Source organism: Fukomys damarensis, unplaced genomic scaffold (genome assembly GCF_012274545.1).
Source record: "Fukomys damarensis isolate Sample0158 unplaced genomic scaffold, DMR_v1.0_HiC HiC_scaffold_10, whole genome shotgun sequence".
Taxonomy (NCBI): Eukaryota; Metazoa; Chordata; class Mammalia; order Rodentia; family Bathyergidae; genus Fukomys; species Fukomys damarensis.
The window spans coordinates 17,903,423-17,929,065 of NW_022900922.1; the positions used below are offsets into that span (position 1 = coordinate 17,903,423).

The following is a 25,643-nucleotide window of genomic DNA, read 5'->3' on the forward strand; positions in this document are numbered from 1 at the left end:
CAGGCTGGCCCTAAACTCACTATGTAGCCTAGGCTGGTCTCAGACTTGCGGTGATCCTGCCTCAGCCTCCGAGTGCTGGGATTATAGGTGTATGCCGTCACGCCCGGCAAGGATACATAGCAAACACAATCCAATTATATATATAATATATTATACATAATATTATATGGATAATTTTATAATTATATATAATAAAATATAATGTTATATATTATATAATTAAATATATGGTAAATATGAAGAAATCAAGAAGTTTTAAAAACACCATTGGTAATAGCTTTGAGAAAATAAATAGTTATAATATTAAAACATGTGCAGGATCTGTATCCTGAAAACTGCCAAATGCTGCAGAAGGAAATCAGAGTATCTAGTTAGAGAAATGCAGCAAGATACCATGTTCATGAATTCAGATTCAATATCACTAAGATTGTAGTGATCCCCAAATGAATGTACACATTCAGCACAAAGCCCATCAAAATCCTTTCAAGATGTTTTATACCTATAGATAATCTCTAAAATTTATTTTTTAAAAGGCAAAAGAATTAGGCTAGTAAAACAATTCTATAAAAGAAAAAAAATTGGAGGATATAATCTATTCAGTTTCAAGATAGCCACAGAGCTACAGGAATCACAGTTGCTTGGCGCTGGGACACATACATCAATGGAACAGAGCCGAAAATCTAGAAGTGCAGTCACCCAAGTATGGCAAATTGGGTTTTTTTGGACACAGATGTAATTTTGGAAAATTCAAATGTAAAATGCCAGTTCAATAGAGAAAGGATAATCTTAACAAATGTGGTCATTTGGGCTTCTATATCCAAAACAAGTACTTCAATCTAAACTCCAGACCATACAGAAAAGTAAAGATGGATCATAGATTGTTATGTAAACAGAAAGCTACAGACATTTTAGAAGGAAATAGAGGACAAAATCTTAATGTTCATGAGTTAGCCAGGTGTGGTGACATATCTGTAATCCCAGCCCCCTGGGAGGTTGAAGCAGGAGGATCATAACTTCTGGTCCAGCCTGGGCAACTTAGTGACTTAACATGACCCTATCTCAAAAAGTAAAAAAGAGCTTGGGGTGTAGGTCAGTTATGAAGACCCTGGATTCAATCTGCAGTAGCACAAAAGAAATAAAAGCCCACAAGTTGGGCAGAGATTTCTGAGATATGGTATCAAAAGAATGATCCAAAAAGAAAATATCAAAATTTTAAAAATTTGCTTTTAAGGGAAACTCTTAGGAGAATAGAAAGACTATAGATTTTGAGAATATATTATAAAAGGATTCTGGGAAATGACTACTATTCAAAATAAATGATAAACTCTCAAAACACAACAGTGGGACTACAATTTTAAAATAATCACTTAAAAATCAAGAAAATTAAAGACAGACAAAATATTTCAACACTTTACCAAAGATATAGAGGTAGAAGACAAGCTACAAAAAAATGCTTAGTAGCATTAACTATGTAGAGGAGTGTAACGTAGAGGAAATGTAAATTACCACTACAAAGACATAACTATTACAATAAACAGCATTTTGGAAAATTAGGAATACCAAGTTAAAGCAAAGCATTTGTGTGAATGCCAAATGGTACAGCCATTCTCAAAAACCATTTTGCACCTTCTTTCCAGCTAACTTTGCCTGTGATGTAGCAGTTTACCCTAAAGAAATTTAAACTTTTATTTACATAAAACTATGCACACATATTAATTAATATCAGCTTTAGTAGTACCCACCAAATCAACCCAAACGGTCTTCAAAAGGTGAATGGATAATTACAATAAATACAATGGACAATTGCTCAGCAATGAGAAAGGCTTGCTGCTAAATAGAGTAATGTGGATGACCCTCAAAGTCACTGTTGAGTGGTAGAAGCCAGCCCCACATCATTACATACTCTGATTCTATTTATATGACATTCTCACCAAAGAAAAGCAACAGAATTGTTAGCACATATTAATTATAGAAAATAATGGTTCCTTTACAACACTTTCATACATGTATAGAACATACTTTGATCATTCGGTGCCCATGACCCTCCTTTACCCTCTCTTAGTCTCCCTTGCCCCTTTCAGTGATTCCACTGTGTGTAAATACCACATTCCCATTCTCTATTTATCCATTGGCAGGTATTTAGGTGGACTCCATAACTTGGCTGTTGTGAATGCACCCAGTAGACATGGGTACACAGGAATCTTTAGGATGCTGAATTTGGTTCTGAGTCCAGATTGAGAAATGAGCTGGATAATATAGTAGTTCTATTTTTAGTTTTTTGAGGGAGATCCACAATGATTTTCATAGTGACTGTACTAATTTATACTCCTACCAACATATACGTTTCCTTTCTTCCCACATCCTTGCCAGCATTTATTATTTCTGTTTTCTGTGGACTGTTTTTCAGTCCTGGAGACTGAGCCCAGCCCTCATACATGGTAGGCAAGTCTTCTACCACTGAATTATAGCCCTACCCCTTTACTTTGTTTGGAGACCACATCTCACTGAGTTTCCCAGGCTGGTCTCAAAATTGTGATCCTCCTGCCTCAGCCTACTGTGTAGCTGGGATTACAGGTATGCATCACTGTGCCCAGCCTATTATTTATTTATTTATATATATATTTTTGGTACCAGGGGTTGAACTCAGGTCCTTGCGCTTCTGAGGCAGGCGGCAGAGCCATTGAGCTAAATTCCCTACCCTATTTTTTATATTCTTGATGATAGCCATTCTGCCCAGAGTGATATGGAATCTCAGTGTAGTTTCCATTTGTATGCCTCGATAGCTAAACATGTTGAATGATTTTTCACATAACTATTGGCCATTTCTACTTTTTTGAAAGATATTTACATAATTCATTTGAACACTGATTGGTTAAATTACTTAATCTTTTGGTGCCAACACTTTTGAGTTCCTTATACACGCTGGGTGTCAATCCCCTCTCAGAAGAGCAGTTGGCAAAGACTTTCTCCCATTCTGCAGACTGCTCATTATTGATGTGTGTACTCTTTGTTCCATTTCAGCAGCCACATGTGTCTGGAAATTAGTTCATTTTTTTCTAGATTTTCTAACTTATTGGCATATAATTTTTTTCATAATGGTCATAGTAATCCCCAAGGATCCTCCAGATTTCAGTGATATGTGTTGTACTGTCTTTTTTTCGTAACTCCACTCCTCCCTCTCCATCTTGGTTAGTTTGGCTAAGGTTTTGTAATCTTGTTTATCTTTTCAAAGAATGGATTCTTTGCTTCATTGATCTTTTGTTCTTTGCGCCTCCATTTCTGATCTTTATTGTTTATTTCTTCTACTGATTTTTGATTTATTATTGGAGATGTATCATTTGGTTATTTGAGATCTCAGTTTTTCAAGTGTAGGCACTTAAATTTATAAACTTTCCTCTTATAACTTCTTTTGCTGTGTCCCATTACCTCTGCTAGATTGCATTTCCATTGTATTTGATTCTATACATGCATAAATTTCCCCCTGATTTCTTCAAAGACACACTGCTCAGTCAAAAGTAGATTGTTCGATCTTCATGTATTTGTATATTTTCTGAAGTTTCTCTGTTGACTTTTGGTTTATTCTGTTATGATCTGACAATATATGTGAAATGATTTCACTTTTTTATTTATTAAGTTTTGCTTTATGTCCTAAACTATGATTTCTTTTGGAGAAATTTCTGTGAGTTGATGGAAAGAATCTCTATTCTTGAGTTGTTAGATGACCTATTCTGTAGATATCTGATAAGTCCATTTGCTCCATAGTGTAACTTAACACTGCTGTCTCTTGTTATTTTGTGTGTGAAAGTTGAAATCTATTGGTGGAGGTGGGGAATTAATATTACCCAATGTTATCATATCCGGGCCTGTCCCCTTATGTCCTATAGGTTTTAAATTGGATGTTCTGGCATTCCATGCATATATATTTACAATTATTATATCTTCTGAATAGATTATTTTCTTTATCAATATGTAGAAACCTTTGTCTCTTCTGACTAATTTTGGCTTGAACTCTGTTTTGTCGGGTATGAGTGTAGCTACTTCTGCTTGCTTTCAGATTCCATTTAATTAGACTATCGTTTGTTGTTCTATGTTCAGTCTGAAAGTTATTCTTAAAAAGCAGCTTAAGCCATGGTAGTTAAATGAAGTATGTTTAAGTCACATTTGTGACCTTATCAAATTGTGTCACATGCACATTTTATGGAATTCAAAATCTTGTGAAAAAACAACATATAAAGGTATCTACCTACATTGTAGTATTTGGATTTTATAATTTTAATTGCTAGGCAAAATCTTATAGATGTTTAAGCTATGCTTTTATAAGATTTCAATATTTAGACAGGATTTATGGAATCCTGAGCGCATGCAGTGACTCACTCACTAGGTATAATGTTTTTATGGGCAAGTGGCACCCACTCCACAGAGACCCACTTTATGATACAATTGCCGGGAGGAGCACAGATGGCCTGTGTGCAGGCAGGCGTTGTGTAGGTCATCTCACTAAAGTACTTATCTGAATCCACTAGATAATAAAGAAATCAAATTTTGAGGTAAGTTTTTATGACAATGATTACTTAAGGATAGCATAACTTCCTGCTATCTACGTGCAGCAATGCAGTACAAAGACCGATCTACCTAGGATTTAGTTCTGGTCCTGCCACCATTTACTGGGGCCAGTCATCTGAAACCCTTGGACTTCAGTGGTCTCATCAGTATCATGTTGAAGTTATTCTATATTCTCTCCCCACGTAGCTACATGTGTGGGATCCCTTGATGTGCCTATTGCAGATTTATTTTCTTCCTTTTAATCTTCCAGTTGATATTGACTAGCTATCTCACATCTTCCAACTTTTTTCAGTAAGATTGACCTAAGGTTAAATAAATAATTTCTTTTGGTCACTACTGTTCCTTAATAATTCCTTCATTTATCATTTACTGAGTGGCACTGTGCTAAGCACTGGGACCCCACGTAGAAAATGATGGTCTTTGGTGTTATGGTTTCCTGGAAGAGAAAAACAATTCTGACACTGAGTGCTGAGTGTAAGGGCATGCAAGGTGAAGCAGATGGAGTGAGAAAACGACTGCTGGGTGAGGCTTAGAGAGCTGTGTTGGAAGAGGAGCAGGCAAAGATGGAAAGATGTTGAGCTGAGACAGTAAAATTCAGCACGGGATAGGGTGCGAAGAGCAAAGAGAAAGGCAAGGGAGCCAGAAAGAAACTCAGTGCCCACCAAGCCCTGGGGTTTGGATTTTATCCCAAAGGGCTGGGAAGCCAGATCGAGGAGTCCAGGGAGGGACACGGATGTATTTAAATGTTCATTGGGGATGCTGGGTTGTACATTGGTGTGGCAGAAAAGGAAAAATTCATTTGATCCTGGAGACCAGTTTTAAAACCATTACAGTAACCTCGAAAGAAGATAAATGGCAGCAGGGAGTGGGAAGAGGATTCAGGTAAAAGAAAAATTAAGACGCTAAGTTGCAAAGACTGGGAGAAGAATTAGAGGTGCTAGGCACTTCTCTACGGGACACTTAAAATCTTAGCGTGATGCAGCCTTTGAAAGTCATTAAAAGCCAGACTTCTTCGTGTGAGTAGTTAACAGTGTTGCCCTCGACACCTACATACACTTCAAAGGATGGCACTGAGTTGCTGATCGTATTGTTTTAGAGAAAGAGACAAAGAATCAAGAAGTTGTGGACCTTTGTGAACATCACAGGAAAAGTAACAGACAATGACATGACTCCAGAAGGGGAAACTGAAGGCAGAGGGACCAGGTAGTGACCACTGCAAAGAGAACAGTAATAAGAAGATGAGAAAATCTGGTGGCACTGCTTCAAATTAAGGCTGCACCAACAGGAGGACAATAATAAGTGGGAAGGGAAAAGACACCAGCGTTTTTGAGTACAGTGACAGTGTCTTCACTCGTATCTGCAAAATTAATTCCAAGGTCACGAGTAACATATGTCACTGAGTGCTGTAGAAATATAAATACTTATGTTTGAGATGTGGTAGGAGACTATGGTGAACGTTTAAATTTTTTAAAAATTCCCATGGAAGACCCATTGCTATTAACCCCCTCAAAATCCTCCCCCTCCCTTCAAACACACTTGTCCCGTCATTCTGGCCACTTTCTGAAGCAGCTCTGGAAGTTCTCTTTCGTGAGCGTTTCTAGTTGTGATGCCCTGGTCGCCTCAACACCCTGAACTGATTCAAAACACTTACCTTTTGTGGTCAGTTTGACTTTGGGAAAGAGCTAGAAGTTGCGTGGTGTCCGATCTGGAGCGCGAGGTGGGTGAAAACACACCATGATGCATTTCCGAACCTGCCTTTCCTTTGGATGGCACTTGGCAGCAGCATTCACCATATTTTTGTTATCACTCCTCATAAAGACAGGAAAGAGGACTTTCAGAACTTCTTCAGAAAGTGACAAGAATGACGGGATAAGCATGTTTGAAACAAAGGGGCGTATTTTGAGGAGGGTTAATAGCAAATGTGGCTTTTACTGAAATAAATTGTTAAACATTTCCACATTTGCCATATACTTTGATTACATGATGTGTGTTTTGTCTATCTGACCAAAAATATCAAGTCTGGAAAACTAAAATGTAGCCTAAGAAAGTAGAATTGCCTTTAACAGAAATGTCTCTAGATAAACGATGTCAGATAAATCACAACGACAAATCTGTTTTCTCCGGTTCTCCCTTCTGCTGTCCCCCACCCATCCCATTCAAAGAGAATTCTCAGACTTATTTCCAAAGCTGGGGTGAGGCCCCTACCTGTGGCCTGCAGTGAAGGTTGAGCCTCTGGCTGAAGAGTTGGGGCTGGACTGCCTGCTGGCCATGTGGCCTCTGACAAGGCACCTAGTCTCTAGGCCTTAATTTCCTTCTTTTAGCACAAACACAGTAGTAGCAGCTATCTCGTGAGGTGCTGTGAAATAAAAGCAGTATGTTCATGTTAAGCCCTTACTATAATGGCTGCCCCATAATATTTAATCAGGCAATAGGTTTCAGGTTAAATACAAGAGTGCAATTCTCACCTATTTATATAATCTTGATTCCAGTCACCACATGATTATACTTAGAAACAAAAGATCTGTACAACTTCTGGGTCTGGTAACTATTCTCATTTGCAACATTAGCTCAAATCAGCCCAGGAAACTGAATCCTTGAGCCACATCAAAGCATAAAGTGTGATCTTTATTCTGTGTGGTGTGAGTGGAGGGGCATTGGGAAGTCAAACACGGAGAAAATAAACATTTCTGTCTTTGTAGTCATCGGAGCATGCATCTGAGAATAAACCTTCTTACATAGGATTACTCTTATTTGTCAGGTACATTAAGGAAACAAATATCAAAAATGACCCAAATCAGCTCAACAATCTAATCAAGAAAAACTCAAATGTAGTCACATGGACCCCTCTGCCTGGAGCCACCCTTGACCTGGGCAGGATGCTGAAGGACCCAACGGACAGGTTTGGTTTACATACTTATAGAAGATAAAAATGCTTTATTAATATTTGCAATATTATGAGAAAATTAGAGGGCTCACTTCTGATCTCTTGACTGGTCTCTATTTTGTAATAATGTTACATTTTGTTGAGTGGTATACTGAGCTTCTTATTCCGAAAGATCCAGCAACCTGTTTGTAAAATAGAAGTCTTACTATTTAGATAAAATAAACTATCTAATAAATATCTTTAGATCTAAGAGGAGAAAGGTTTTTTACCCCCAAGCTTTTCATTTTATCTAAAAATTACTCAAATGTTTTCCTCATCTCAGAACCTTATTAGAGAGTAAAGATTAAGTTGTTTTGTATGAAGGACCATTGATTGAGCTCAAAATACATGCTTTTATGTAAGTAAAAAGCAATTAGTAAGAAAGTTTTCACATTAGTGCAAATATTACCGACTGCTCTTTCCACAAATAGTACATTTGAATGCCCTGGAAATGCAGTTCAAGAAACGTTAACATTGCAGTCACAAGCCTTAGTCTCAAGCTAAATGGAGCCACCAGTTCCTCACCCTGGTTAGACATGAGCCAAGAGCACAGCGCACTCCTTTCCCAGCCTTACCTCCCCGTGTCAGCATGGACAGCATCAGCTGATTTCACCCTTTTGCTAAGTCCCCAAGACACACTACTTATCAGACCTGCTCCATTCTCCTTTATGAATACCTCAGAAGTCCTTCACTTCTCTTTGCCTGGGCCTCACGTCTACCTAAGCCCCCACCCCGTTTCTCACCTACATCCTGCGGTGACCTCTGACCCCTCCTCCTCCGCACCCAGCCTACCCCAGCAGTTTCCGGTCTGGGGGTTACAGTCATGGACAAACCACAACATCACAATTGCTGCTTACAACCAGCCATTAATTAAAATGAAGTGCAAAAGAATAGAATAGAAAACAATCTGAGTACATTGCCTTCAACAAGGATGTTTTCTAAATTTAGAAACGATTCCTCTTCCTGTCTTGACTCAGATTCTTTTAGATCCCCCAGTGCCTGCAGGTTAAGAGTGAAAACTGTTTTCTGTTATTTCAGTTATGAATGGGCCTTCAAGAGATTTGTGTAATTATCCAAAACCCTCTTTCCTGTCCTGCAGATCTATCCGATAGCAGTCATTTCCATAGTATGTGAATAGCAGAATATTGGGCAGGACTTTCATAAGCACAGACCCGTGGACTCCCCTCAGAGACTCAGTCACTGGATCTGAGGCCGAACTCAAGAATGTGCATTTGTGTCCTTGAGACACACCAAACCATGCTGGGAAACCAGAATCGCCTCTGTTGGGTTGCAGCATTAGCACACAGTGCAAGGACACACGGAGACTACTCATTTACCTGTCTTCTGAAGGAAGAGGGGACAGAAATCTCAGCCCACAATCATCTGCACTTACCCAGGTCCCAGAGATGAGGAGAAGGCTGCAGGTAGAGAGCATCAGAGAGCAAGAAAGGGCGTCTGGTCAGAGGGTATGGCTTGAGCTGGGGAAAGGAGACATAAATAGCATTGTGGATTTGGTGAATGTAGATATTCAGATGAGTAAATGAATGTATGCAATTGGTTTAGAAATGATTTATTCAGCTTCTTCTGTACACTGGGCATTACACTAGGTACAGGAAACACAGCCATGAAAAAGCCCTTTCCGTCACGAAGGCGCCCCTGTGCCCAAGTGCAGGGCTGATAAGTGAAGGCAAAGGAAAGGGATGTGACAGGAATGCTGCCCTGGGCCAGGAGTGGAAAGGCCTCATGAGGCAGTGCAAGGAGCCACTCCCAGGAGTAAGGGAACTTCAGAAAGTTGTAAACCAAAGAAGGAGAATTACTGGGCTGTGTTTTAGAAAAGCCATATCGGCTTTGCAGAGGAGGATGTATTGGGGAAGAAGCTGCAGGGTGGGAACCTTGGAGTCAGGAGGCCAGGGGAGACTGCAGCTTTGTACAGGAAATAATGTGAGACTCTGAAATGAGACAGGCAAGATGCCGGAGGAGAGTGGAGATCTACGTGGACATGAGAAGGCTTAGGACTTGGTAAACCATTTATTACAGATCCCAGTGCATCTGTAGCTTTGAGCATCCAGCAGACAGACCGTGTAGTTTTGAGAAGAGGGTCCTCTGCCTTGCTGCCACATCTTTACTAGACTGGCGCCCACTTCACTGCTGTGTTTCCCCTGTCCAGATCCTATCCCATTCTGCACCCAGGATTCAAGAGGCCACGTACCATGCAGCGCACCGTCTTCACACATGATGCACAGAGCTTCAGGATTGTGAGCAGGCTCTACTGCTCGATTTCCAGATAAAACTGCCTTTCTGTCAGATTAGTACAGTCTCTGGATTAGTACAATCAGGGCACCATATATTCTGGACACAAAATTCTACATGCATCTCAAAGACAGGCGAAAACCAATTATGTATTCACCAGATACTACTTACGACTACCTGCCGCATGCTCAGTCATGGTTGCTCTTTTCATCACACGTATTCTAGTTGGGTGGGGAGGCAGGAGTGTGGAGACACAAAATTAATGCAACCAAATTACATTCCACATTTCCATAATTTAGTTATCTGGACCAAAGGGGTCCAGAGAACTGGTAATTTTCCCCAGATGTGGGCTTTTTTTCTACAAGTAAAATCTGATTTGGAAATGCATCTGACTCAACCATGTATGGGAACCCTTTTGGCTGAGGCCAAGGTGGGGTCCCTGGGATCATGTTGGCATCTCAAAGCCACCAGCCTGTTAGTCTTTGCTATATAAATGCTAACTTTTGGCCTCATTATCAGTTGCATTTTTCTTTCACTATTTTTTTACCCTGTGTCTTTAAGGAAGGGCATCGTAGAACCTCCTGAAGGGACTAAGATTTACAAGGATTCCTGGGACTTTGGCCTATATCTGAACACCTTGAATGCTGCTGTAGGAGATGAAATCTTCCTTCACTCATCCTGGATTAAAGAATATTTCACTTGGGCTGGATTTAAGAATTATAACCTAGTGGTCAGGGTATGCAATTCAGTATTTGTTTCTTCTTTCTTGTTTTATGGAAATATATGAAACCTCCTGTGTGTTTCCTAATTTGTGTCTCAATGAGCATCCATAAAGCCCTTCCAAATGGCTAGCAGAGAATAAACATGACGATGTGATCAACAGTCCCTCCCTGAAAATCTAGGCACTGTTCTGAAGGGAGCAGGAGGGAGAAAAGAAGAGAGATAGAGACTGTTAGTTCAATATTAACTTGGAACTGTCCTTTAGGAATACTTGGGTCTCATAGTCTTGGATTTTTCTAAAGACCTTAACCATCTCATTGATATTCTTTTCCATTTATCATGTTGTCCTTTGCATAGATGATTGAGACTGATGAGGACTTCAACCCTTTTCCAGGAGGCTATGACTACTTGGTTGACTTTCTAGATTTATCCTTTCCGAAAGAAAGGCCCAGCCGGGAGCATCCCTATGAGGAGGTGAGCAGCAGCTAGGAAGAGGGGAGCTCTTTCTCTTCCTGTGTCTCTCCCTTCCTCTCCCCTCCCTCCCTCACTTCCTTCCTTTTCCTTTCTCCTCCCTCACCTCCCTCTCTCCCTATCTTACTTCCTTTCCTTCTCCCTTCCTCCCTTCCTGCCTTCCTTTCGTTCCTACCAGAAAAGCACCAAAGAATACAGAGCATTGTTTACACCTTGCTCTACTATTGTACATTGGTCACAACTAACAAACCACATTGAAGCTCTGCTGCTAACCAAGGTCCAAGCTTGCCTCCCTTCAAGGTGTTTGTGAAAACTACCTTCCTCCTCCCTTTCTTCCAAGTTCCTGCCTAGCCTCAGCTGCTGCTAGACCTGAAACATGCACCTCTGCCTTCCTCTTCGTCTGCCCGATACCATCTCCTTCCCCAAGTGAACCTACCTGTGTCTCATTAAAGAGAGTTGAATCATCATTTAAAATATTTGAAAAAGTGTCACTTCCTCCTAGTGTCATGACACGCGTGTTGGATAAAGCCAGCTTCCGCCGGCTGTGGGGTGAATCATCTCAGCATGTGCTACACACAGGGCTGTCTAAGGGGGACTCGCTGGGCTTGGAGCTCTGAGACTATAGCAGGGGTTCTGTGTTTGCAGCTGCTTTAACAGGTGATGTCTGTACTTAGGAAAGCGCCTCTTACTGCTACCTACAGCCTTCTCATATTGCTGCTCCCTTCTCTTCGCACTACTTGCCTCTCAAAGCCATGATAGTGTTTTGTACCACACCAGCTCTCCATGCAGAGGTGTGTGAGTCCTGTACCTCTCCTTCCTCCTCCCCCTTCTGCCGCATACCTGTCGCTTTAACCGTCACTGCCTGTAGATCCAGCCGCCTCTTCCCCTTCCTTGCTTTACCCCATTCAGGGACTTTCCACAACAGCCTAAGCGGGAGGGAACCCCCAAGCCGAGCTTCCAGTGCCCTTGTTCCTGCATTACTGACAGCTCAGCCGGGCCTGGGATTCAGGAGCCAGTCCTCTTCCCTGGGCTCCTTGCTCCTTTGGCTTCCATCACTGGGGATGCTGTGCAAAAGAACATCAATGCCTCACCCATCCTTCTTCCTTTGTAGGTGACTTTGAAACAAAAGGATTCATCTTTCTTTCCCAACAAAAAGACTTTCGTAGTCCAGGTCTGTAGATTCTGCTAAACAAGAGCCAGGCTGTGCTTGGTCAGGGGGTCACCTGCATGCTTTAAATTATGAAAGCAAGGAGCCCACTAGTAGGAAAAGGGACCCCTAACGGCTAAAATGTAGATACTCTTGCTGGGAGCGTCACAAATACAGCAGCTGCCCTCATTTCCCCCAGCACCAAGCCCATTCATTCACAGAAATGTCTGAATGTATTCAGCTGGGAGATATGTGTGGGAGTGAGGAGGGGCTTTCTGCTCATGGATATATTTAATGCTGCCTAATACTCATCTGTCCCTGCTGTCCCCCACAGTCCATCGGTCTCCATTGCTCTGGATGCTGTAGCCCAGCTCTGCCTAACAAGCCACTGTCAATCTGCTTTCTAGATCTACTTAACTACACAAAATTTCTCAATGACCCTTTTCTCCTCACTGTGGCAGTTTAATAATTGCTTTATTAGCATTCGATTATTTGCATAATTGAACCTAGTGGAGAAAGGTTATGCATTTGATATGACCATCATTTTGATCCCTAAGGCCATTTCTCAGCCCAGCTGACAATACACGCTGTATTCCATTTCTTCCCATCTATTCCTCACCATTTTCATCAGAGACCCTGTTCTCCAACCATCTCAGTCCCTTCTTCCCCTTTGGAATTTTGTGCTCAATCTGGTCTTGCTCAGTCTTTTCCCGGGGAAACATCTGCAGACATCATTTCTCTGCTAATGGCTCCAGTACTCTGCACATCCAGCCAGGTCTCCCCACTGCTCCATCCAGTATGGCCAGGCTTTACATAATTAACAGTTGATGGCCCACTGGATATCAGCACCATTCTTAGCCCCTGGGCACCTCGTTTTCACCTATTCCAACTCCAACCCCTCATCTTCCTCCTCCAGAATGGACCAGTCCCCTTTCCTGTTTGCTTGTCAGCAGCGTCACCCCCCAAGTCAGCCAAACTGAAAACAAGGGCACAATCTTCTATTCTTCCCTTTTCCTTCATCCTCAAATCTAATCAGCCAACAAGACCTCTTTCCATACCTGAAGTGTTTTGCAGATCTATCTCCAATTTTCCGTGTTCCTCTCTAAATTAGAGGCACACACACGCACGCGCACACGCACAGAGCGAGAAGGAAATCATATTTTGGAAACTACTGGTGAAAGTACTAACCTGACTTACTTATACCCTTGGCTCACAACAGCTACCATTGTCTTACAGAAATGGCTCAGGAAAGGGAAAAAAACCCCAAATGCCAATCTTCTAATCATTCTGTGTCTTTGAACAAATAGCCTGTCATTTCTGAAAGTCTACCTTTCCTAGCATTAGCACGATATTTCCCAGGAAAAAAGAGATCTGATGAAGGTACTTCTTGAACTCCTGTAAACTTGAACAGGGGCACGGATGGACTGTTAAAACATTAAATTTTAGGATGTCTACCATCCCCTCGTGCTTTTGAAGCTCTCGCCACTCACACTAGTTCCACAAAGAGGAAACAACGTGCAGGAGGTGCAAGTTCTCAGGCTTACTCAGTTGGTCAGCACACAGCTGAGGTTAAGTCCCCCTTGCTGGTCTGTAATCCCACGCTCCTTGGCTGTCCAATAGCTCTGTGTCTACAGAGGGGTTTCAGTAGGATGCAGCCTAGACAGGCTGACTTCCAGTGCTGCTGCTGATGCAGGCTGGACACAGCCAGGCTGCCGCCGTGAGATCGCGGGCTCTGTTCTGCCTCCATTTGTGGAACGATGATGGCAGCAGACATTTATTGAACCCTCACTGTGTGCTACGCCTCTTTTAAAGTATTTCGTACACATTCACCCACTTAACCCTCGCAATAATCCAGTGAGGACTGTTTTCTCATTATCTCCACTTTACACGGGAAGAATCAGAGGCACAGCATGGCCACCAAGATAACCCAGAGAAAACCTGGGTCTGAACCTGCTGTGCGACCCGGAGTCTGCATTCAGTCACAGTGTTTTAGGACTCCTGTCCACCCCTATTCACCGCCCTTGATTTCTGCTGAGCTCAGGGTCCCGCCTTCTCCCTCAGCCCGTGCTGTCCGCTTCCCCTCGCTCCCGGCAGCGGCAACACAGAACAGGAGGGGTTCACCCTGCAAGCTGTTCCCCGTCTGTTTCAGATTCGCAGCCGGGTTGACGTCATCAGGTACGTGGTGAAGAACGGTCTGCTCTGGGACGACTTGTATATAGGATTCCAGACGCGGCTCCAGCGGGATCCTGACATTTACCACCACCTGTGAGTCTGAGAACACCTGTCCGCTCCCTGGGCCACTGCCGTGGATCCCACAGGTGGACATAAGCAGTCAGTGACTGCCTGGGCCCTCAAATCCTGACAGATACAGGAGAGCCCCCATTAGAGCTTCATTCTGTGTTAGCTTTTTTAAAAGTGAGCCTTGTTAGGAAAGGACAAGATTTTAATATTCATTTATAGCTTCATTGTATTTTAAAATATTCATTTATGCTAATATTCACTTACAGCTTCGTGTGAAGCATGTTCCCGATCATCTCTGGAAACAGTGTTAGATGTAAGAAGGGGAAGGACATTATAAGAAGGAAAGCGGGAGGCGGGGATTTAGCCCAGTGGTTCCACTGCCTGCCTGGCAAGCACAAGGCCCCAAGTTTGATCCCTGATACCAAAAAGGCGCGGGGGTGGGGGGAGTTTGCTAAGAATGAGGAGTGAGAAGGGCTTTTCTGTGGCCGAGACGTGGTCCCTGAGTTACAGTGGTCTCCCGTGTCACACATTGCCTGTGTGCAACCCTAAACATAACTCTGGAGGTCCAGTTGCTTTATAGGAACGGCCCATTTAATTGCTGCTTCAAACTGGGTAAGTCTTCAGGATCCTATTTGGAATATCTGGAGTGAAATCTCAGAGATGGAAGTTTTCTCTCTGTATATTTGCAGAAATAACCACCAAAGAAAGTGCTTATCGCTTACTACTCATCATTACCGCAGAACTTCTGACAAGCGTAGGTGTTTAACTTGAAAATTCCAACCATTTAAAATATCTTACCCAAACCCACTATTTAGCTTCTATCTTGAGCTTGCAATTATAGGCATTTATTAAAATTTCTTTTTTACTTAATTCCATTTGAATGTTTTAAAATTATATTTAAAAGTTGTAAAGAGTGCAAAAGTATATAAAATACAAAGCAAACAACCCCAGCCCTCCCAGGAAACCACATGTGTTCCTGCCTCACCCTCTACCTGGCCTTGGTAACATCACAGTGCATGTGTCCTCCCAGCCTGTCTCTGGGTGCATCAGCATTTCTTCGGATATATTTGTTCTCAATAAAATAAAAATAATAATACTAAAGGGTGGCATTGTTATTGATATTATTTTTTAATGCAATCCCAGTACAGATGTTCTATAACTTGATCTCAAATATTCCAAGCACGATCCAAATGTGGATTCCTATCCTCTAACCTTCACTATCCCTTGGTGTCGGGACACATAAGTCAGCCACAAACATTTCAACAGCAGAAAAATGCCCAAGTTTTGTTCATTTTTAGCTGAGCAATACCTGGCTTCTTATTATGAAAAAAGAAAAGAGAAGAGAAGAAAAGAAAAGAAAAAAATGTGGCAACTTTTAGGAGTTTCTGCAGATGTCTTTATGAAACAATTCATCTTGGAAACTCCTAGGGTATCTGTGCTGCTGAAGCCTGTCTTGTTAATCTGTGCTTTGATAACAACAGTCGTACATGAATGAGGATGACCTAATCAATCCTGGGAAGCAGTCACTGCCCTGTTAATCTTTGTTGCTCTTAAAATGAGATTTGTGAATTTAATAAGTTGTTTCCTCTTATAAAAATAATACACATCTGCTCTAGAAACTTTGAAAAAATATTGTAAAATACAAAAAAAGAAAAATTAAAACCACAAATCATCTCATCACCCAGACAGGATAATGTATACTTTGGAGTCTGGCTAATCCTTCATTTTCTTTTTACAAGGTGCTTCCTACATAGGTACTTTTTACAGAAATAGGACAGTACTGCGCATACTCTTGTACGGGCATGTTTATCATAGGAACCTCCCTCATTGCTGTATTTTCCCACATCATTATCTTTAATGTCTGCCTACCTGACATCATAAACAACATTCAGGCCCCACTTAATCAATCTTACTGGGTTTAAGTTGTTTCTAGCTTTTCGCTACTTGAGACTGTGATTGGCAAATAGACAGGTAGGTGTCTCTTGCATACTTTCCAAGGGATTTCCTTAGGAGGAACTAACTCCTGGGACCTGGGAATGCTGGTGCTGAATGCAGGGCACCCACGTTGTCCTTCAGGAAGCCAGGTCACCTTCCCTTTCTGAGAGGATGTGTTTACCTGTCCCTCGCTAATGACAGGTCCTAATGCTTTTGTGTGCAGCATATAAATCTAGATGTTTTTCCCTGATGAGAATTTCTTAAAGCTGAGCTCATGATACTGCAATGAAAACAAGACTGGGTCATCATGTTCTAAGGGAGTATCTGTGTTTAGCACCCTGATAATATGAAGGTGTGTGAACAGATAAAACTGTCACGAGACACTGTTTCAGAGAGAGCTGAGTACCAGGTACCAAAACGATCCTAGCAAGAATATAGGCATGAAGGCTTCTGAAAAACATTTCCCTGCTTTCTGTCTCTTACAGGTTTTGGAATCATTTTCAAATAAAGCTCCCCCAAACACCCCCCAACTGGAAGTCGTTCCTGGCACACTGTGAATAGAGCTTCTCTGGGGCTCCCAGGTAAGGGTCTTGTGGTCTGGGTGTCACCCTGCTGTGCATCCTGTGACCCCTCTTTGTCACACCAGTCAGCCTGACTTGGGGGAGGGAGTGAAAAAGAGGGAGCATTACAGGAACACTGCAATTTAAAAATAAGTAAATGAAGCAGAGAGTGAGCACACCCATCCCAAAGTCCATAGACGCTGTGGTCCGGCTGAGGTGAGCATGCAGCTAGGTAACAGACAAAACAGAAAAGATTCCAGTTCCCAGGGAGAGTTCGGGATGAGATCCTGAGCACAAGAGGTAAAGCAGCAACAAAAATGGAAGGCAGAGAAGCTAAAAACAGTAAGATGAAAACATCCCCTCCCCATTTCTAATGCATCACTTTCTTTTCCTGGCTGGATGGATCAGCTTGTTAGATGCAGAGCAGATTTAACAACCCCTCCTTAGGATTGAAATGTAGTTTATGAGTGAATTATAAACCTTATTTTCAGGGCCAGGGATTAGCTCAGCCGTGCTGTGCCTACCCTGAAAGTGCAGGGTCCTGAGTCAATCCCCAGTACCAAAACAAAACAAAACAACTGTTTTCACATGCATGTATCTAAAGGACCATGGAATGGCACTGCAGAGAATAAATTCCTGGACTTGTACATTGATACGTTATACTCATTTATTTCCCAACGGCTATCTCTTCACACTCTACTGTAGTAACACAGTGTCACTGATCTCTCCCAGTAGCTGTTGAGTTTTGAAAGTAGAGACTATAGCCGGAATAGCCCTCACTCTCTGCACAGTGCTTAGCATATTCATGATTTTACTCATAATACCCGTTCCAGGATGAAGGAAACAAATGAGTTCCTGTCCCCTGTGATCAGTTTGACTTGCCTCTTAAAATAGGGTCTTTCCCAGTAAAATTAAAATGGTAGACTCAGAGTATCTTTTTCATTTCTTTCAGTTATAGAGTTCTTGATTCAGACTGTAGTCTAGCAAGGGGCATTAGCTGGATCTTCTGAGCTGTGATTATAAACTGGAGGGGATGCTAAGGAGTTTACCTGTGGCTGCATTACCACGCTCACTGTCAGGAGCACTGGGCTTGTGCACAAACTGTTGGGAATTCTCAGCAGAGAAAGAATGCATCTGGTGTTTAGAGATGGCCAGGAGGAGCATGGTGGAGAGGGAGTATTTCAGGGGCAAGGGGTTGGGGCTGTTGAGTAGCTTAAAGATTGAATAAAGACTTTGTGAACTGAGAAACGAGAGACGATAGGAAGATTACTGCAGACAGAAAAGGCCAGTGAAGTTAGAAGACTATGCAGAGTAAGTCTGAACCAAGGTGTGGCCTCCTGGCATGGCAGGGGAGGAAGGGGCAGGGCATTTGAGGAAACTGAGCAAAGAGGAGAGTCTGAGGGCTCCATGCAGAGGCCCAGGTGCCGGGCAGAGTCAGAAGTTACTAAAAGAGGCAGTAGGAAAGGTAAAGAGGCAGAAGATGGAGCAGATCTCAGCAGTGGAGCAGCTCTAAAAGAGGATGGCTTCACAGTGCCTGGGTCTTAAGTGTGGGCAGAGCAGAGCAGAGCTCCACATGTCCATGGGAAGCAATTTCATTAAGGAGGTAACAAGGCATGGTGGTCAGCACCTCATACTTGGGTCTGGCTCTGTCATCCACCATGTGACCTTGGGCAGCTCACTGGTGTCACAAGTGTGGACACCTGGCACATGGTGCGCAGACAGGAGGCGCAAATGTTGGCGACCTCATGAGCTGTGAAGTCGTCACACGACCCACAGATGGGCAGTGATGACTCGGTGAGGAGTCAGAGTTTTATTCCAGCTCACATTCCAGTTTAGACGCTCCCTTCCCTTAAGGCATCTATGTAGTTTGAAATAGACAATAGATAGAAAAATGTGCCCCAAAGCAGTAAGAAATAAAAAGGACTAAAAGGAGACCCACGCTATTGCTCATGAGTAATATTTTCATTCACAGGACTACCAGACAACATGGAACACTCAAGAATTTACTGGTGCTTCATTTCAGTGCAAGAAGTTTATACCAAAGAGACGGTGTTAGGACATTAGCAGTCGGTGACCTGTGTAGATCATTATGTAACATGTCCCAAGTCATTTTACTGGGGCTGGGATGTATCTCAGGGTAGAGTATGTGCTGAGTACATGCATGCTTGCACACACATACATACACACACACACACACACACACACAAGCTATCCCACACAAAGTTCTCTGTAAAAAGAAGTAATGAAACCAGTAGGAACGAGCTCTTTGTGGAAAACACAGCGTAACAAAAGGAGAGGTGAATCCACCTAGAGAAAAAACAGGAAAAGTAAAACTTCCGAGACTAGGGTGACAAAGCAAAGAGGATGGGGAGCAGATGATGGGATAGAAGGGGAACAGAAGGAAAGAAATAGAGCAGCGAGAGACTAAGGGTTGAGATGGGAGGAAGTGAAAACCAAGATGGATATAAAAACAGATCTTGTGTTCTTTCTAATGGATTAATTCCACAAATAGGGTTCATGAAAATGGCTAACTAAGAACTGTTCCTGAGCTGTTTTCAGCTTTTCAAAAAGCCTCATGGAAATCAGATATTTATCATAATGAAACTACAGAGCCTGCCCTGAGAGGTCACATTTCACAAGATGGAAAGGATTTTGATTCAGTTATAAAACTTGTCTTTCAACACAGCTGATTAATTATAAAAGTTAGGTAGCTCTTTGGTTAATTAAAGATATGAATACTAATTAATAAAATGGGCTTTACAGACAAAAATCTTTTGAAACCAGTAGAAGAATAAAGATCTGTGTCTTGGAAAAAAAGTAACCCTTTTTCTGAACTCTTCAAAAAACATTGTTTCAATGGTTGAAATCAAAGGCGACTAATTTGCCCTTTTTTTCCAGTAGTTTATGATATCTATATGATCTTTTAGGATATGCAATTCCGTTCTTAACTTGATTGTCAACTAGGTTTCTGATTTACAGGTTAGTGTTTCTGGCACACACCACTGATGAGTACACATCCCTTCTGTCTTCTGATTTTACAATCTACCTCTTTAATTCTGAAGATACCAGAACCTGCAGGTCCAATCTGCCTTTTTTAAATCTCTAGTGTCATACTTGGTCATTGAAAAGCTGATTCTCTCCATTATTAAAATCAGCATCAATAATGTCTGATTACCCTGGCATACCTCACACATTATGCAAATAGAAATGCTTGTAATTGAAGAATTAATTATATTTTGTGATTTATACTATAATTTATTCTGTTACTAAGAATGTAAAGTTCATCAAGAGAATATATGTTCAAATGTATATGATCTGGGAATAAAATATTATTTTGCAATATGAGTCTGTTTTCTCTCCAGCGGCCCTGTTCTCATGCTACTTCTGCTGTCCTCTCCTGCTAGTGTAGGGACTCCAGCCGTCCCTCGGCATCACCAGATCTCAATCCTTGAACCCAGCATCCCACCAATGTCCTCATTTTCCTTCTTCCTTTATCCGCTTCCTCCCGTGCACCCCGTCATCCACGGCTCTCCCCTCTCCGATCGGCTCGCTCCTTTCCATTACTCAAATCACCTTTTTAACCTGGCGCTCCCATCCCACTCTGTCAGCCAATCCTGTCATCTCCACCTTCAAAACGTATCCAGGGCCGCTTCCCACCACCTCTACCGCTTCCAAGACTGGGAGTGGAAGAAACCCAGAAAGGTAATCTTGGCTTTCGCATCTGATGTCCCTCCACCGACTTCAGCCAATCCCATTGTCCAAAGCCACCCTGGATCCTGGGAAAGCCATCCATCCGGAGGCGCCTCATAGGGGCACTGTCTTGGGAGGAAGTCACGCCAGCAGGCACCAGGGAAGCTGCCCGCCCCTGCGTGGCGCTGTTCAGTCCATAGTTCAGGAGCCCGGTTGCCGGAGCACAGCAGGCAGGTGATAAGTGCTGGCCCAGAGGAGAAATTCCTCTTTTCTGTGGTGCCTCTCTGGTTCCCTCTACGTACATAGTTTACCTCTGTACCAGTTGGCAAGGAGAAAGATTCAGTCTCGGATAACAGGCAGCACGAAGTGGATTTGGAGCTGAGATGCAATGAATTGATAGCTCACATGGAGTCAGTCAGAATGCACGTTGTGTTCCTGGGTAACCTCAAAGACAACAGAGGGAAATCAAACAATTCTATTGATCTGAACGGAGCCAACAGAAGAGAAAGATTATACATCTATTTGGGAAAACAGATTTGGGGCTGTTGTGATGTCGACACCCCCACCAAAATCAATACTAAACCCGAATCCTCACCATGCGTGGTAGGGGGAACCTGCCTGTCCACAGGTGGGGGGGGGTCTGTGGGTTAATGGGTCACCACGACAGTGGCTTTATTACAGAGGTGCTGCACTCTCTGGCACCACAGCTCACCTCTTCACATGGTGCCCTTGCCATTCCTGACCCAGCAGGAGGCCCTCACCAGATGCCAAGCAGATGTCAGCCCAATGCTCTTGGTCTTCAGAAACCAGAGTTAAATAAACCCCTTTTTTATAAGTTACCCACAATGTAAGGTTTGTTCAACCTGTGAAAATCAATGAACATATTTTACCACAGTCCCTAAGACTGAAAACGTTATAGGAGTATATATTATAGGTGCAGAAAGCATTTGGTAAATGTTTTCATACCATTCACAAATTTAAAAGGAAAAATGACCCCTTAGTAATAAGATATAAAAACAATCTGTCTTTTAGAAAAGAAAAAGAAAAGAAACCCCTACTGCAAAGAGACAAATAGACAAAGATAAGAGGACGGAAAGTACAAAAACAAACCCAGGCACATATGGACACATTATTTAAAACAAAGATAGCACTGTGGGCAGTGAAGAAAGCACAGTCTTTTAAATAAAGAAACTGAGGGGATTGGAGACCCATGGGGTGTGGGAGGGAACCACCTAACTTGGACAGCACAGGTGTTCTCTTGTTTGGTGAAAGGAGCTGTCACTTCAAGGAAGACAACTAACCGTGTTTCCACCACCAAACAAGACCTGATTGCAAAATAATCAGCCTTGAAAACTGGAGAGCAAAAATGTCAGCCCCAATCAGCCTGTCTTTTCCGTACCTGCTTACAGAGTGGCTAAAGTACAGCAGGCAGGTACAGAGATGTAAGGTAAGGACAGGCTGACTGGCATTGGCATTTTTGATGGCTGGCATTTGGGGGCTGGGGTGTTAGGACTTGGGCAGCTGGCTCACCAGTGAAAATCATTTCAGTTCTCATGTGTTCTCCACGACACAGTGAGTGTTCACACTGTGCAGGGTGGGCAGGTGGACATGTCCACAGGGTCCTCACTGCCCTTCCCCAGCATCCCTACTCCACCACGCTGGCCACACTATCTCCTCTCCAATCCTTCATCCTGGTTCATCCATGTGTGGGAAGTTGACGATTCAGTAAGAATTCCTCTGTTACAATGTTCAAAAACGGGTTGGAACATGATCAACTGACCTTAAGTTTGTAGAGATCTGCAAGAATTGCCTTGAAGATTTGGATCCAGGAGAGCAGCCGGAGGGAATTCATTGCCTTCAGAAGATGCACAAAACTAAACGACGTCCTGTGAACAGTGGGCCGTGGTGTAGGAATCGGTGCCTGGACCAGGTGAACAGGAGCAGCACTTTCCCCGTGAGTGAAAGGTGGAGTTAGAGTCTTGCACAGTTACAGTGTTGTGTGTACTGATGCTCCTGACGAGCTACACACTGACTACAGGAATGCTTTCTTGCCATAATGTGTTTAAATAACACAAACATAGGACAAAATAAGATAAATTCACTGCCTACTGCCAGTGAATTGGTAGCCACTCAAATACAGGCAAAGTTTACTTTTCCTAAACGTATAATATCCTCCCTCCTTTTTTCGTTTTGTTGTTGTTCTTTGGCATTTAAATCTTGGTTTTGACTCATCAGAAGAAATTAAATCAGCCTATTGATTTCCCTCATACATAAGCAAATAGGTTAACACCAGTGCATCTTTACACTCTTATTGACTTGGAGAAAGCTGCTAAGATTCCAACGGTGGCCTGTAATTTTCAATTGAAAATTATTTTATTTATATCAATAAACAGAAATGTCTTTGTTTTTTTTGTTGTTGTTATATTTTGTTTTGTTTTGTTTTTGTTTTTTGAGACAGGGTCTCACTATGTAATTGAGACTGACCTGGAATTCACTTTGTAGCCCAGGCTGGTCTCAACTCATAGCGATCCTCCTGCCTCAGCCTCCTGGGTGCCGGGATTACAGGCATGTGCCACCACGCCCAGCTTTTTTGTTTTTCCGAAAGAAATGTCTTTGGTATGTAATATAAATTACAACAGAAAGTGTACAAACAAAAAAGAAAACCAATTTACCAAGGGAATGAGAAGACATCCAGTGGTGACTCCCATGCCGCAGCGGGCTGTTTGTTACACTAAAAGCTCTAAAAAGTTCACCATGGCTGACTCAGTATATCCCTGCATGGAAATACTTTGTGCTATACCAATATCTTTATGCTATACATCTGAATGTAATTAAATCTCAATAAAAATCTAAAATTCATAAAGCACCCCTACAGATAAAAATTTGAACAGTGGAAATGAAAAATTGCATGAAATATGAACAAGAAATTTTCTAAGGAAAAAATGCCAATGAATAAATAAAAAGAAACCTAAATTCACTGACAGGTACAACACAATAAAAAATATAAGGGAAGTCATTTTAAAATAATTTGTCTTATTTGTCTGTGATTTTTTTTTTCAGTACTGGGGATCAAACTCAGGACTCTGTACTCGTGAGGCGGGCGCAGCGCCACTGAGCTAAATCCCTGGCCCTTGACTGTGATATTTAAATGTTTTACAGGAAAGCATTCCTGTGGTCATTGTGCAATTAATAAGAAATGTTAGTACATAGAACATTCTAACTCTACTAGACTCTAACACCTCTCTAAGTCAGCTATACTTAGTATTTCCCAGCTTCAATAGCATATATATAAACGTTTTATATCTCCTAGGCCAGGGATGGCAAACCTTTTAGAGTTTTCAATGATTACAAGCAGTGGGCTGCGGCACACGTGCCATAGGTTGGCCACTGCTGTTCTAGGGCATCATGTTTTCGTATCACTACATGTTAGAACAATTCTGTGTTATGACTTATATCTAGATGCCCCCCCAAAGCCTCGTGTGGTCTTAGGTGGGGCTTTTGGGAAGTGGCTGGATCTGCGTGTGTGATGCTGGGGTTAAGGATGTGATGCTGGGATGAATGGAGCCTCTCCCTGGCTGTGAGTGCTGCCCGCATTAAGAGCAGGGAGCCTGGATGAATGTAAGGGACAGAAAAAGGGCTGCTGCCAATGCTGGCTGCCGCTTTTGTCTTCTGCTGCCTCTTGTCCACTCTGCAATGCCCGCCTGCTATGCCGCCCTACCTTAGAGCCAGCCGATTATGGACTGAAACCTCTACAAACTATGAGCTGCAATAAACCTTTCCTCCTTTAACTTTGGGTGCCAGGTGTTTGGTCTCAGCAATGGGAAAATTAACAAAGATATTCTGCTGTCTTTGTAATATTCCCCATTATAAATGAGCCAAAACTTCAATTCTTCTTCTATTGTTGAACGTTACACAGTCTTAGGAAGAATATTATACACACATGACTATTTTGCAGTTTGGATTTTTTTCCTGGAAGCCAGGCGTGATGGTGCACAGCTGTAATCCCAGCTACTCTGGAGGCAGAGGCAGGAATATTGAAAGTTAGAGGCCAACCCCGGGCAGTTTAGCAAGGCCTATGTCAAAATAAAAAGGACTGGAGATGTAGCTCGGTGGTAGGGCAAGCCTCGATTCAATTCCCAGTGGGGGGGGGGTCTCTTAGCTGGGTTAATGCATCAAAAGATATGAGTAGCTGGCTCTTGACATTGTCTCTGCAGGCTTCCAGGAAAGGCTGCATGGGCCCTCTGTTATACTCAAGGAGCTCCCTGCTCTGCTGCTTGCAAACATGACTCCTACACTGTTACTCTCTTTAAATGCATTCAATACCTTTAAGGTGATCTGTTTTCTGAAAAAACAGCAGCATCAAAAACTTCTAAAATGTGCAGTACCTTTCTATATCCTAAAACACTACCCAAAGGTAACAAGAAGCCAGAATCCTGCCTGATATGCTCATGTATTATTTTAGCAGGTGAAAATCAAAGTTAATTAATATAGTAAAATAGGTAGCCCGTATTAGGAAGAATGTGGATTTTTTTCGGGTGGCCTCAATGAATCCCTTATTTTGAATGGAGAAACCCAGACCTCGATCCATTTGGAGCATTCGGGAGCTGCAATGATCCGAAGCTGTCAGCAGGCGGCGCAAGAGCGCAACACCGCCCAGCGACCGTTTCCTCCCAGTGCGTGGGGCTGCTGCCGTCTCCATGACGACCGCAGAGTGACAGAGTGACCTGGCCTTTCCCAGGTCCTCTGCTTGGCGCGCGGGGAAGCAGGGCAGGGGCTTCCTCGGGGCCCATGGCCCAGACCCTGTGAAGCTTCCACAGCCTCCAGACGCGGTAACCGAGGGTGCTGCTGAGCAGAAGGTAGAAAATGAAGGGGCCGAATATGTAGCTCAGCGGCACCTCGCCTGCCTCGCACGCGCAAGGTCCTGAGTTCGACCCCCGGAAGTGAAGGTTTCTGCTAAATCCGACTTCTCCCGCTTCGGAAGGAAAACACCGAAGGCGTCTCTCCCTGTACCAAAGAGCTCCCCGGTCCCGAGCAAATCCAGGTCTCTGTGGGGAGAGCAAAACCAGGCTGAAACTCCCCTCTGGGACCCCCCGCCTCCGAAGCCCACGTTGGGGGTCCTGCTTGCCCTCGCCTGCCCGACCTC

At 42.8% G+C, this 25,643-nt stretch overlaps 1 protein-coding gene across 5 annotated transcripts in view; it reads left to right on the top strand.

Moving 5' to 3' along the window:
• LOC104861497 (cytidine monophosphate-N-acetylneuraminic acid hydroxylase) overlaps positions 1–19,857 on the top strand; it is a 147,772-nt gene extending 127,915 nt beyond the window's left edge. For all 5 annotated transcript variants that reach the window (XM_033761886.1, XM_010622976.2, XM_010622972.3 and 2 more), the window contains exons 11-16: positions 7,322–7,462; positions 10,298–10,472; positions 10,814–10,930; positions 14,224–14,339; positions 16,736–16,831; positions 18,783–19,857. In XM_033761886.1, the coding sequence (XP_033617777.1) occupies positions 7,322–7,462; positions 10,298–10,472; positions 10,814–10,930; positions 14,224–14,339; positions 16,736–16,811 (625 nt within the window). In that variant the 3' untranslated portion in view covers positions 16,812–16,831; positions 18,783–19,857. The remainder of the gene's footprint in view (positions 1–7,321; positions 7,463–10,297; positions 10,473–10,813; positions 10,931–14,223; positions 14,340–16,735; positions 16,832–18,782) is intronic.
• Positions 19,858–25,643: the final 5,786 nt, after the last annotated feature.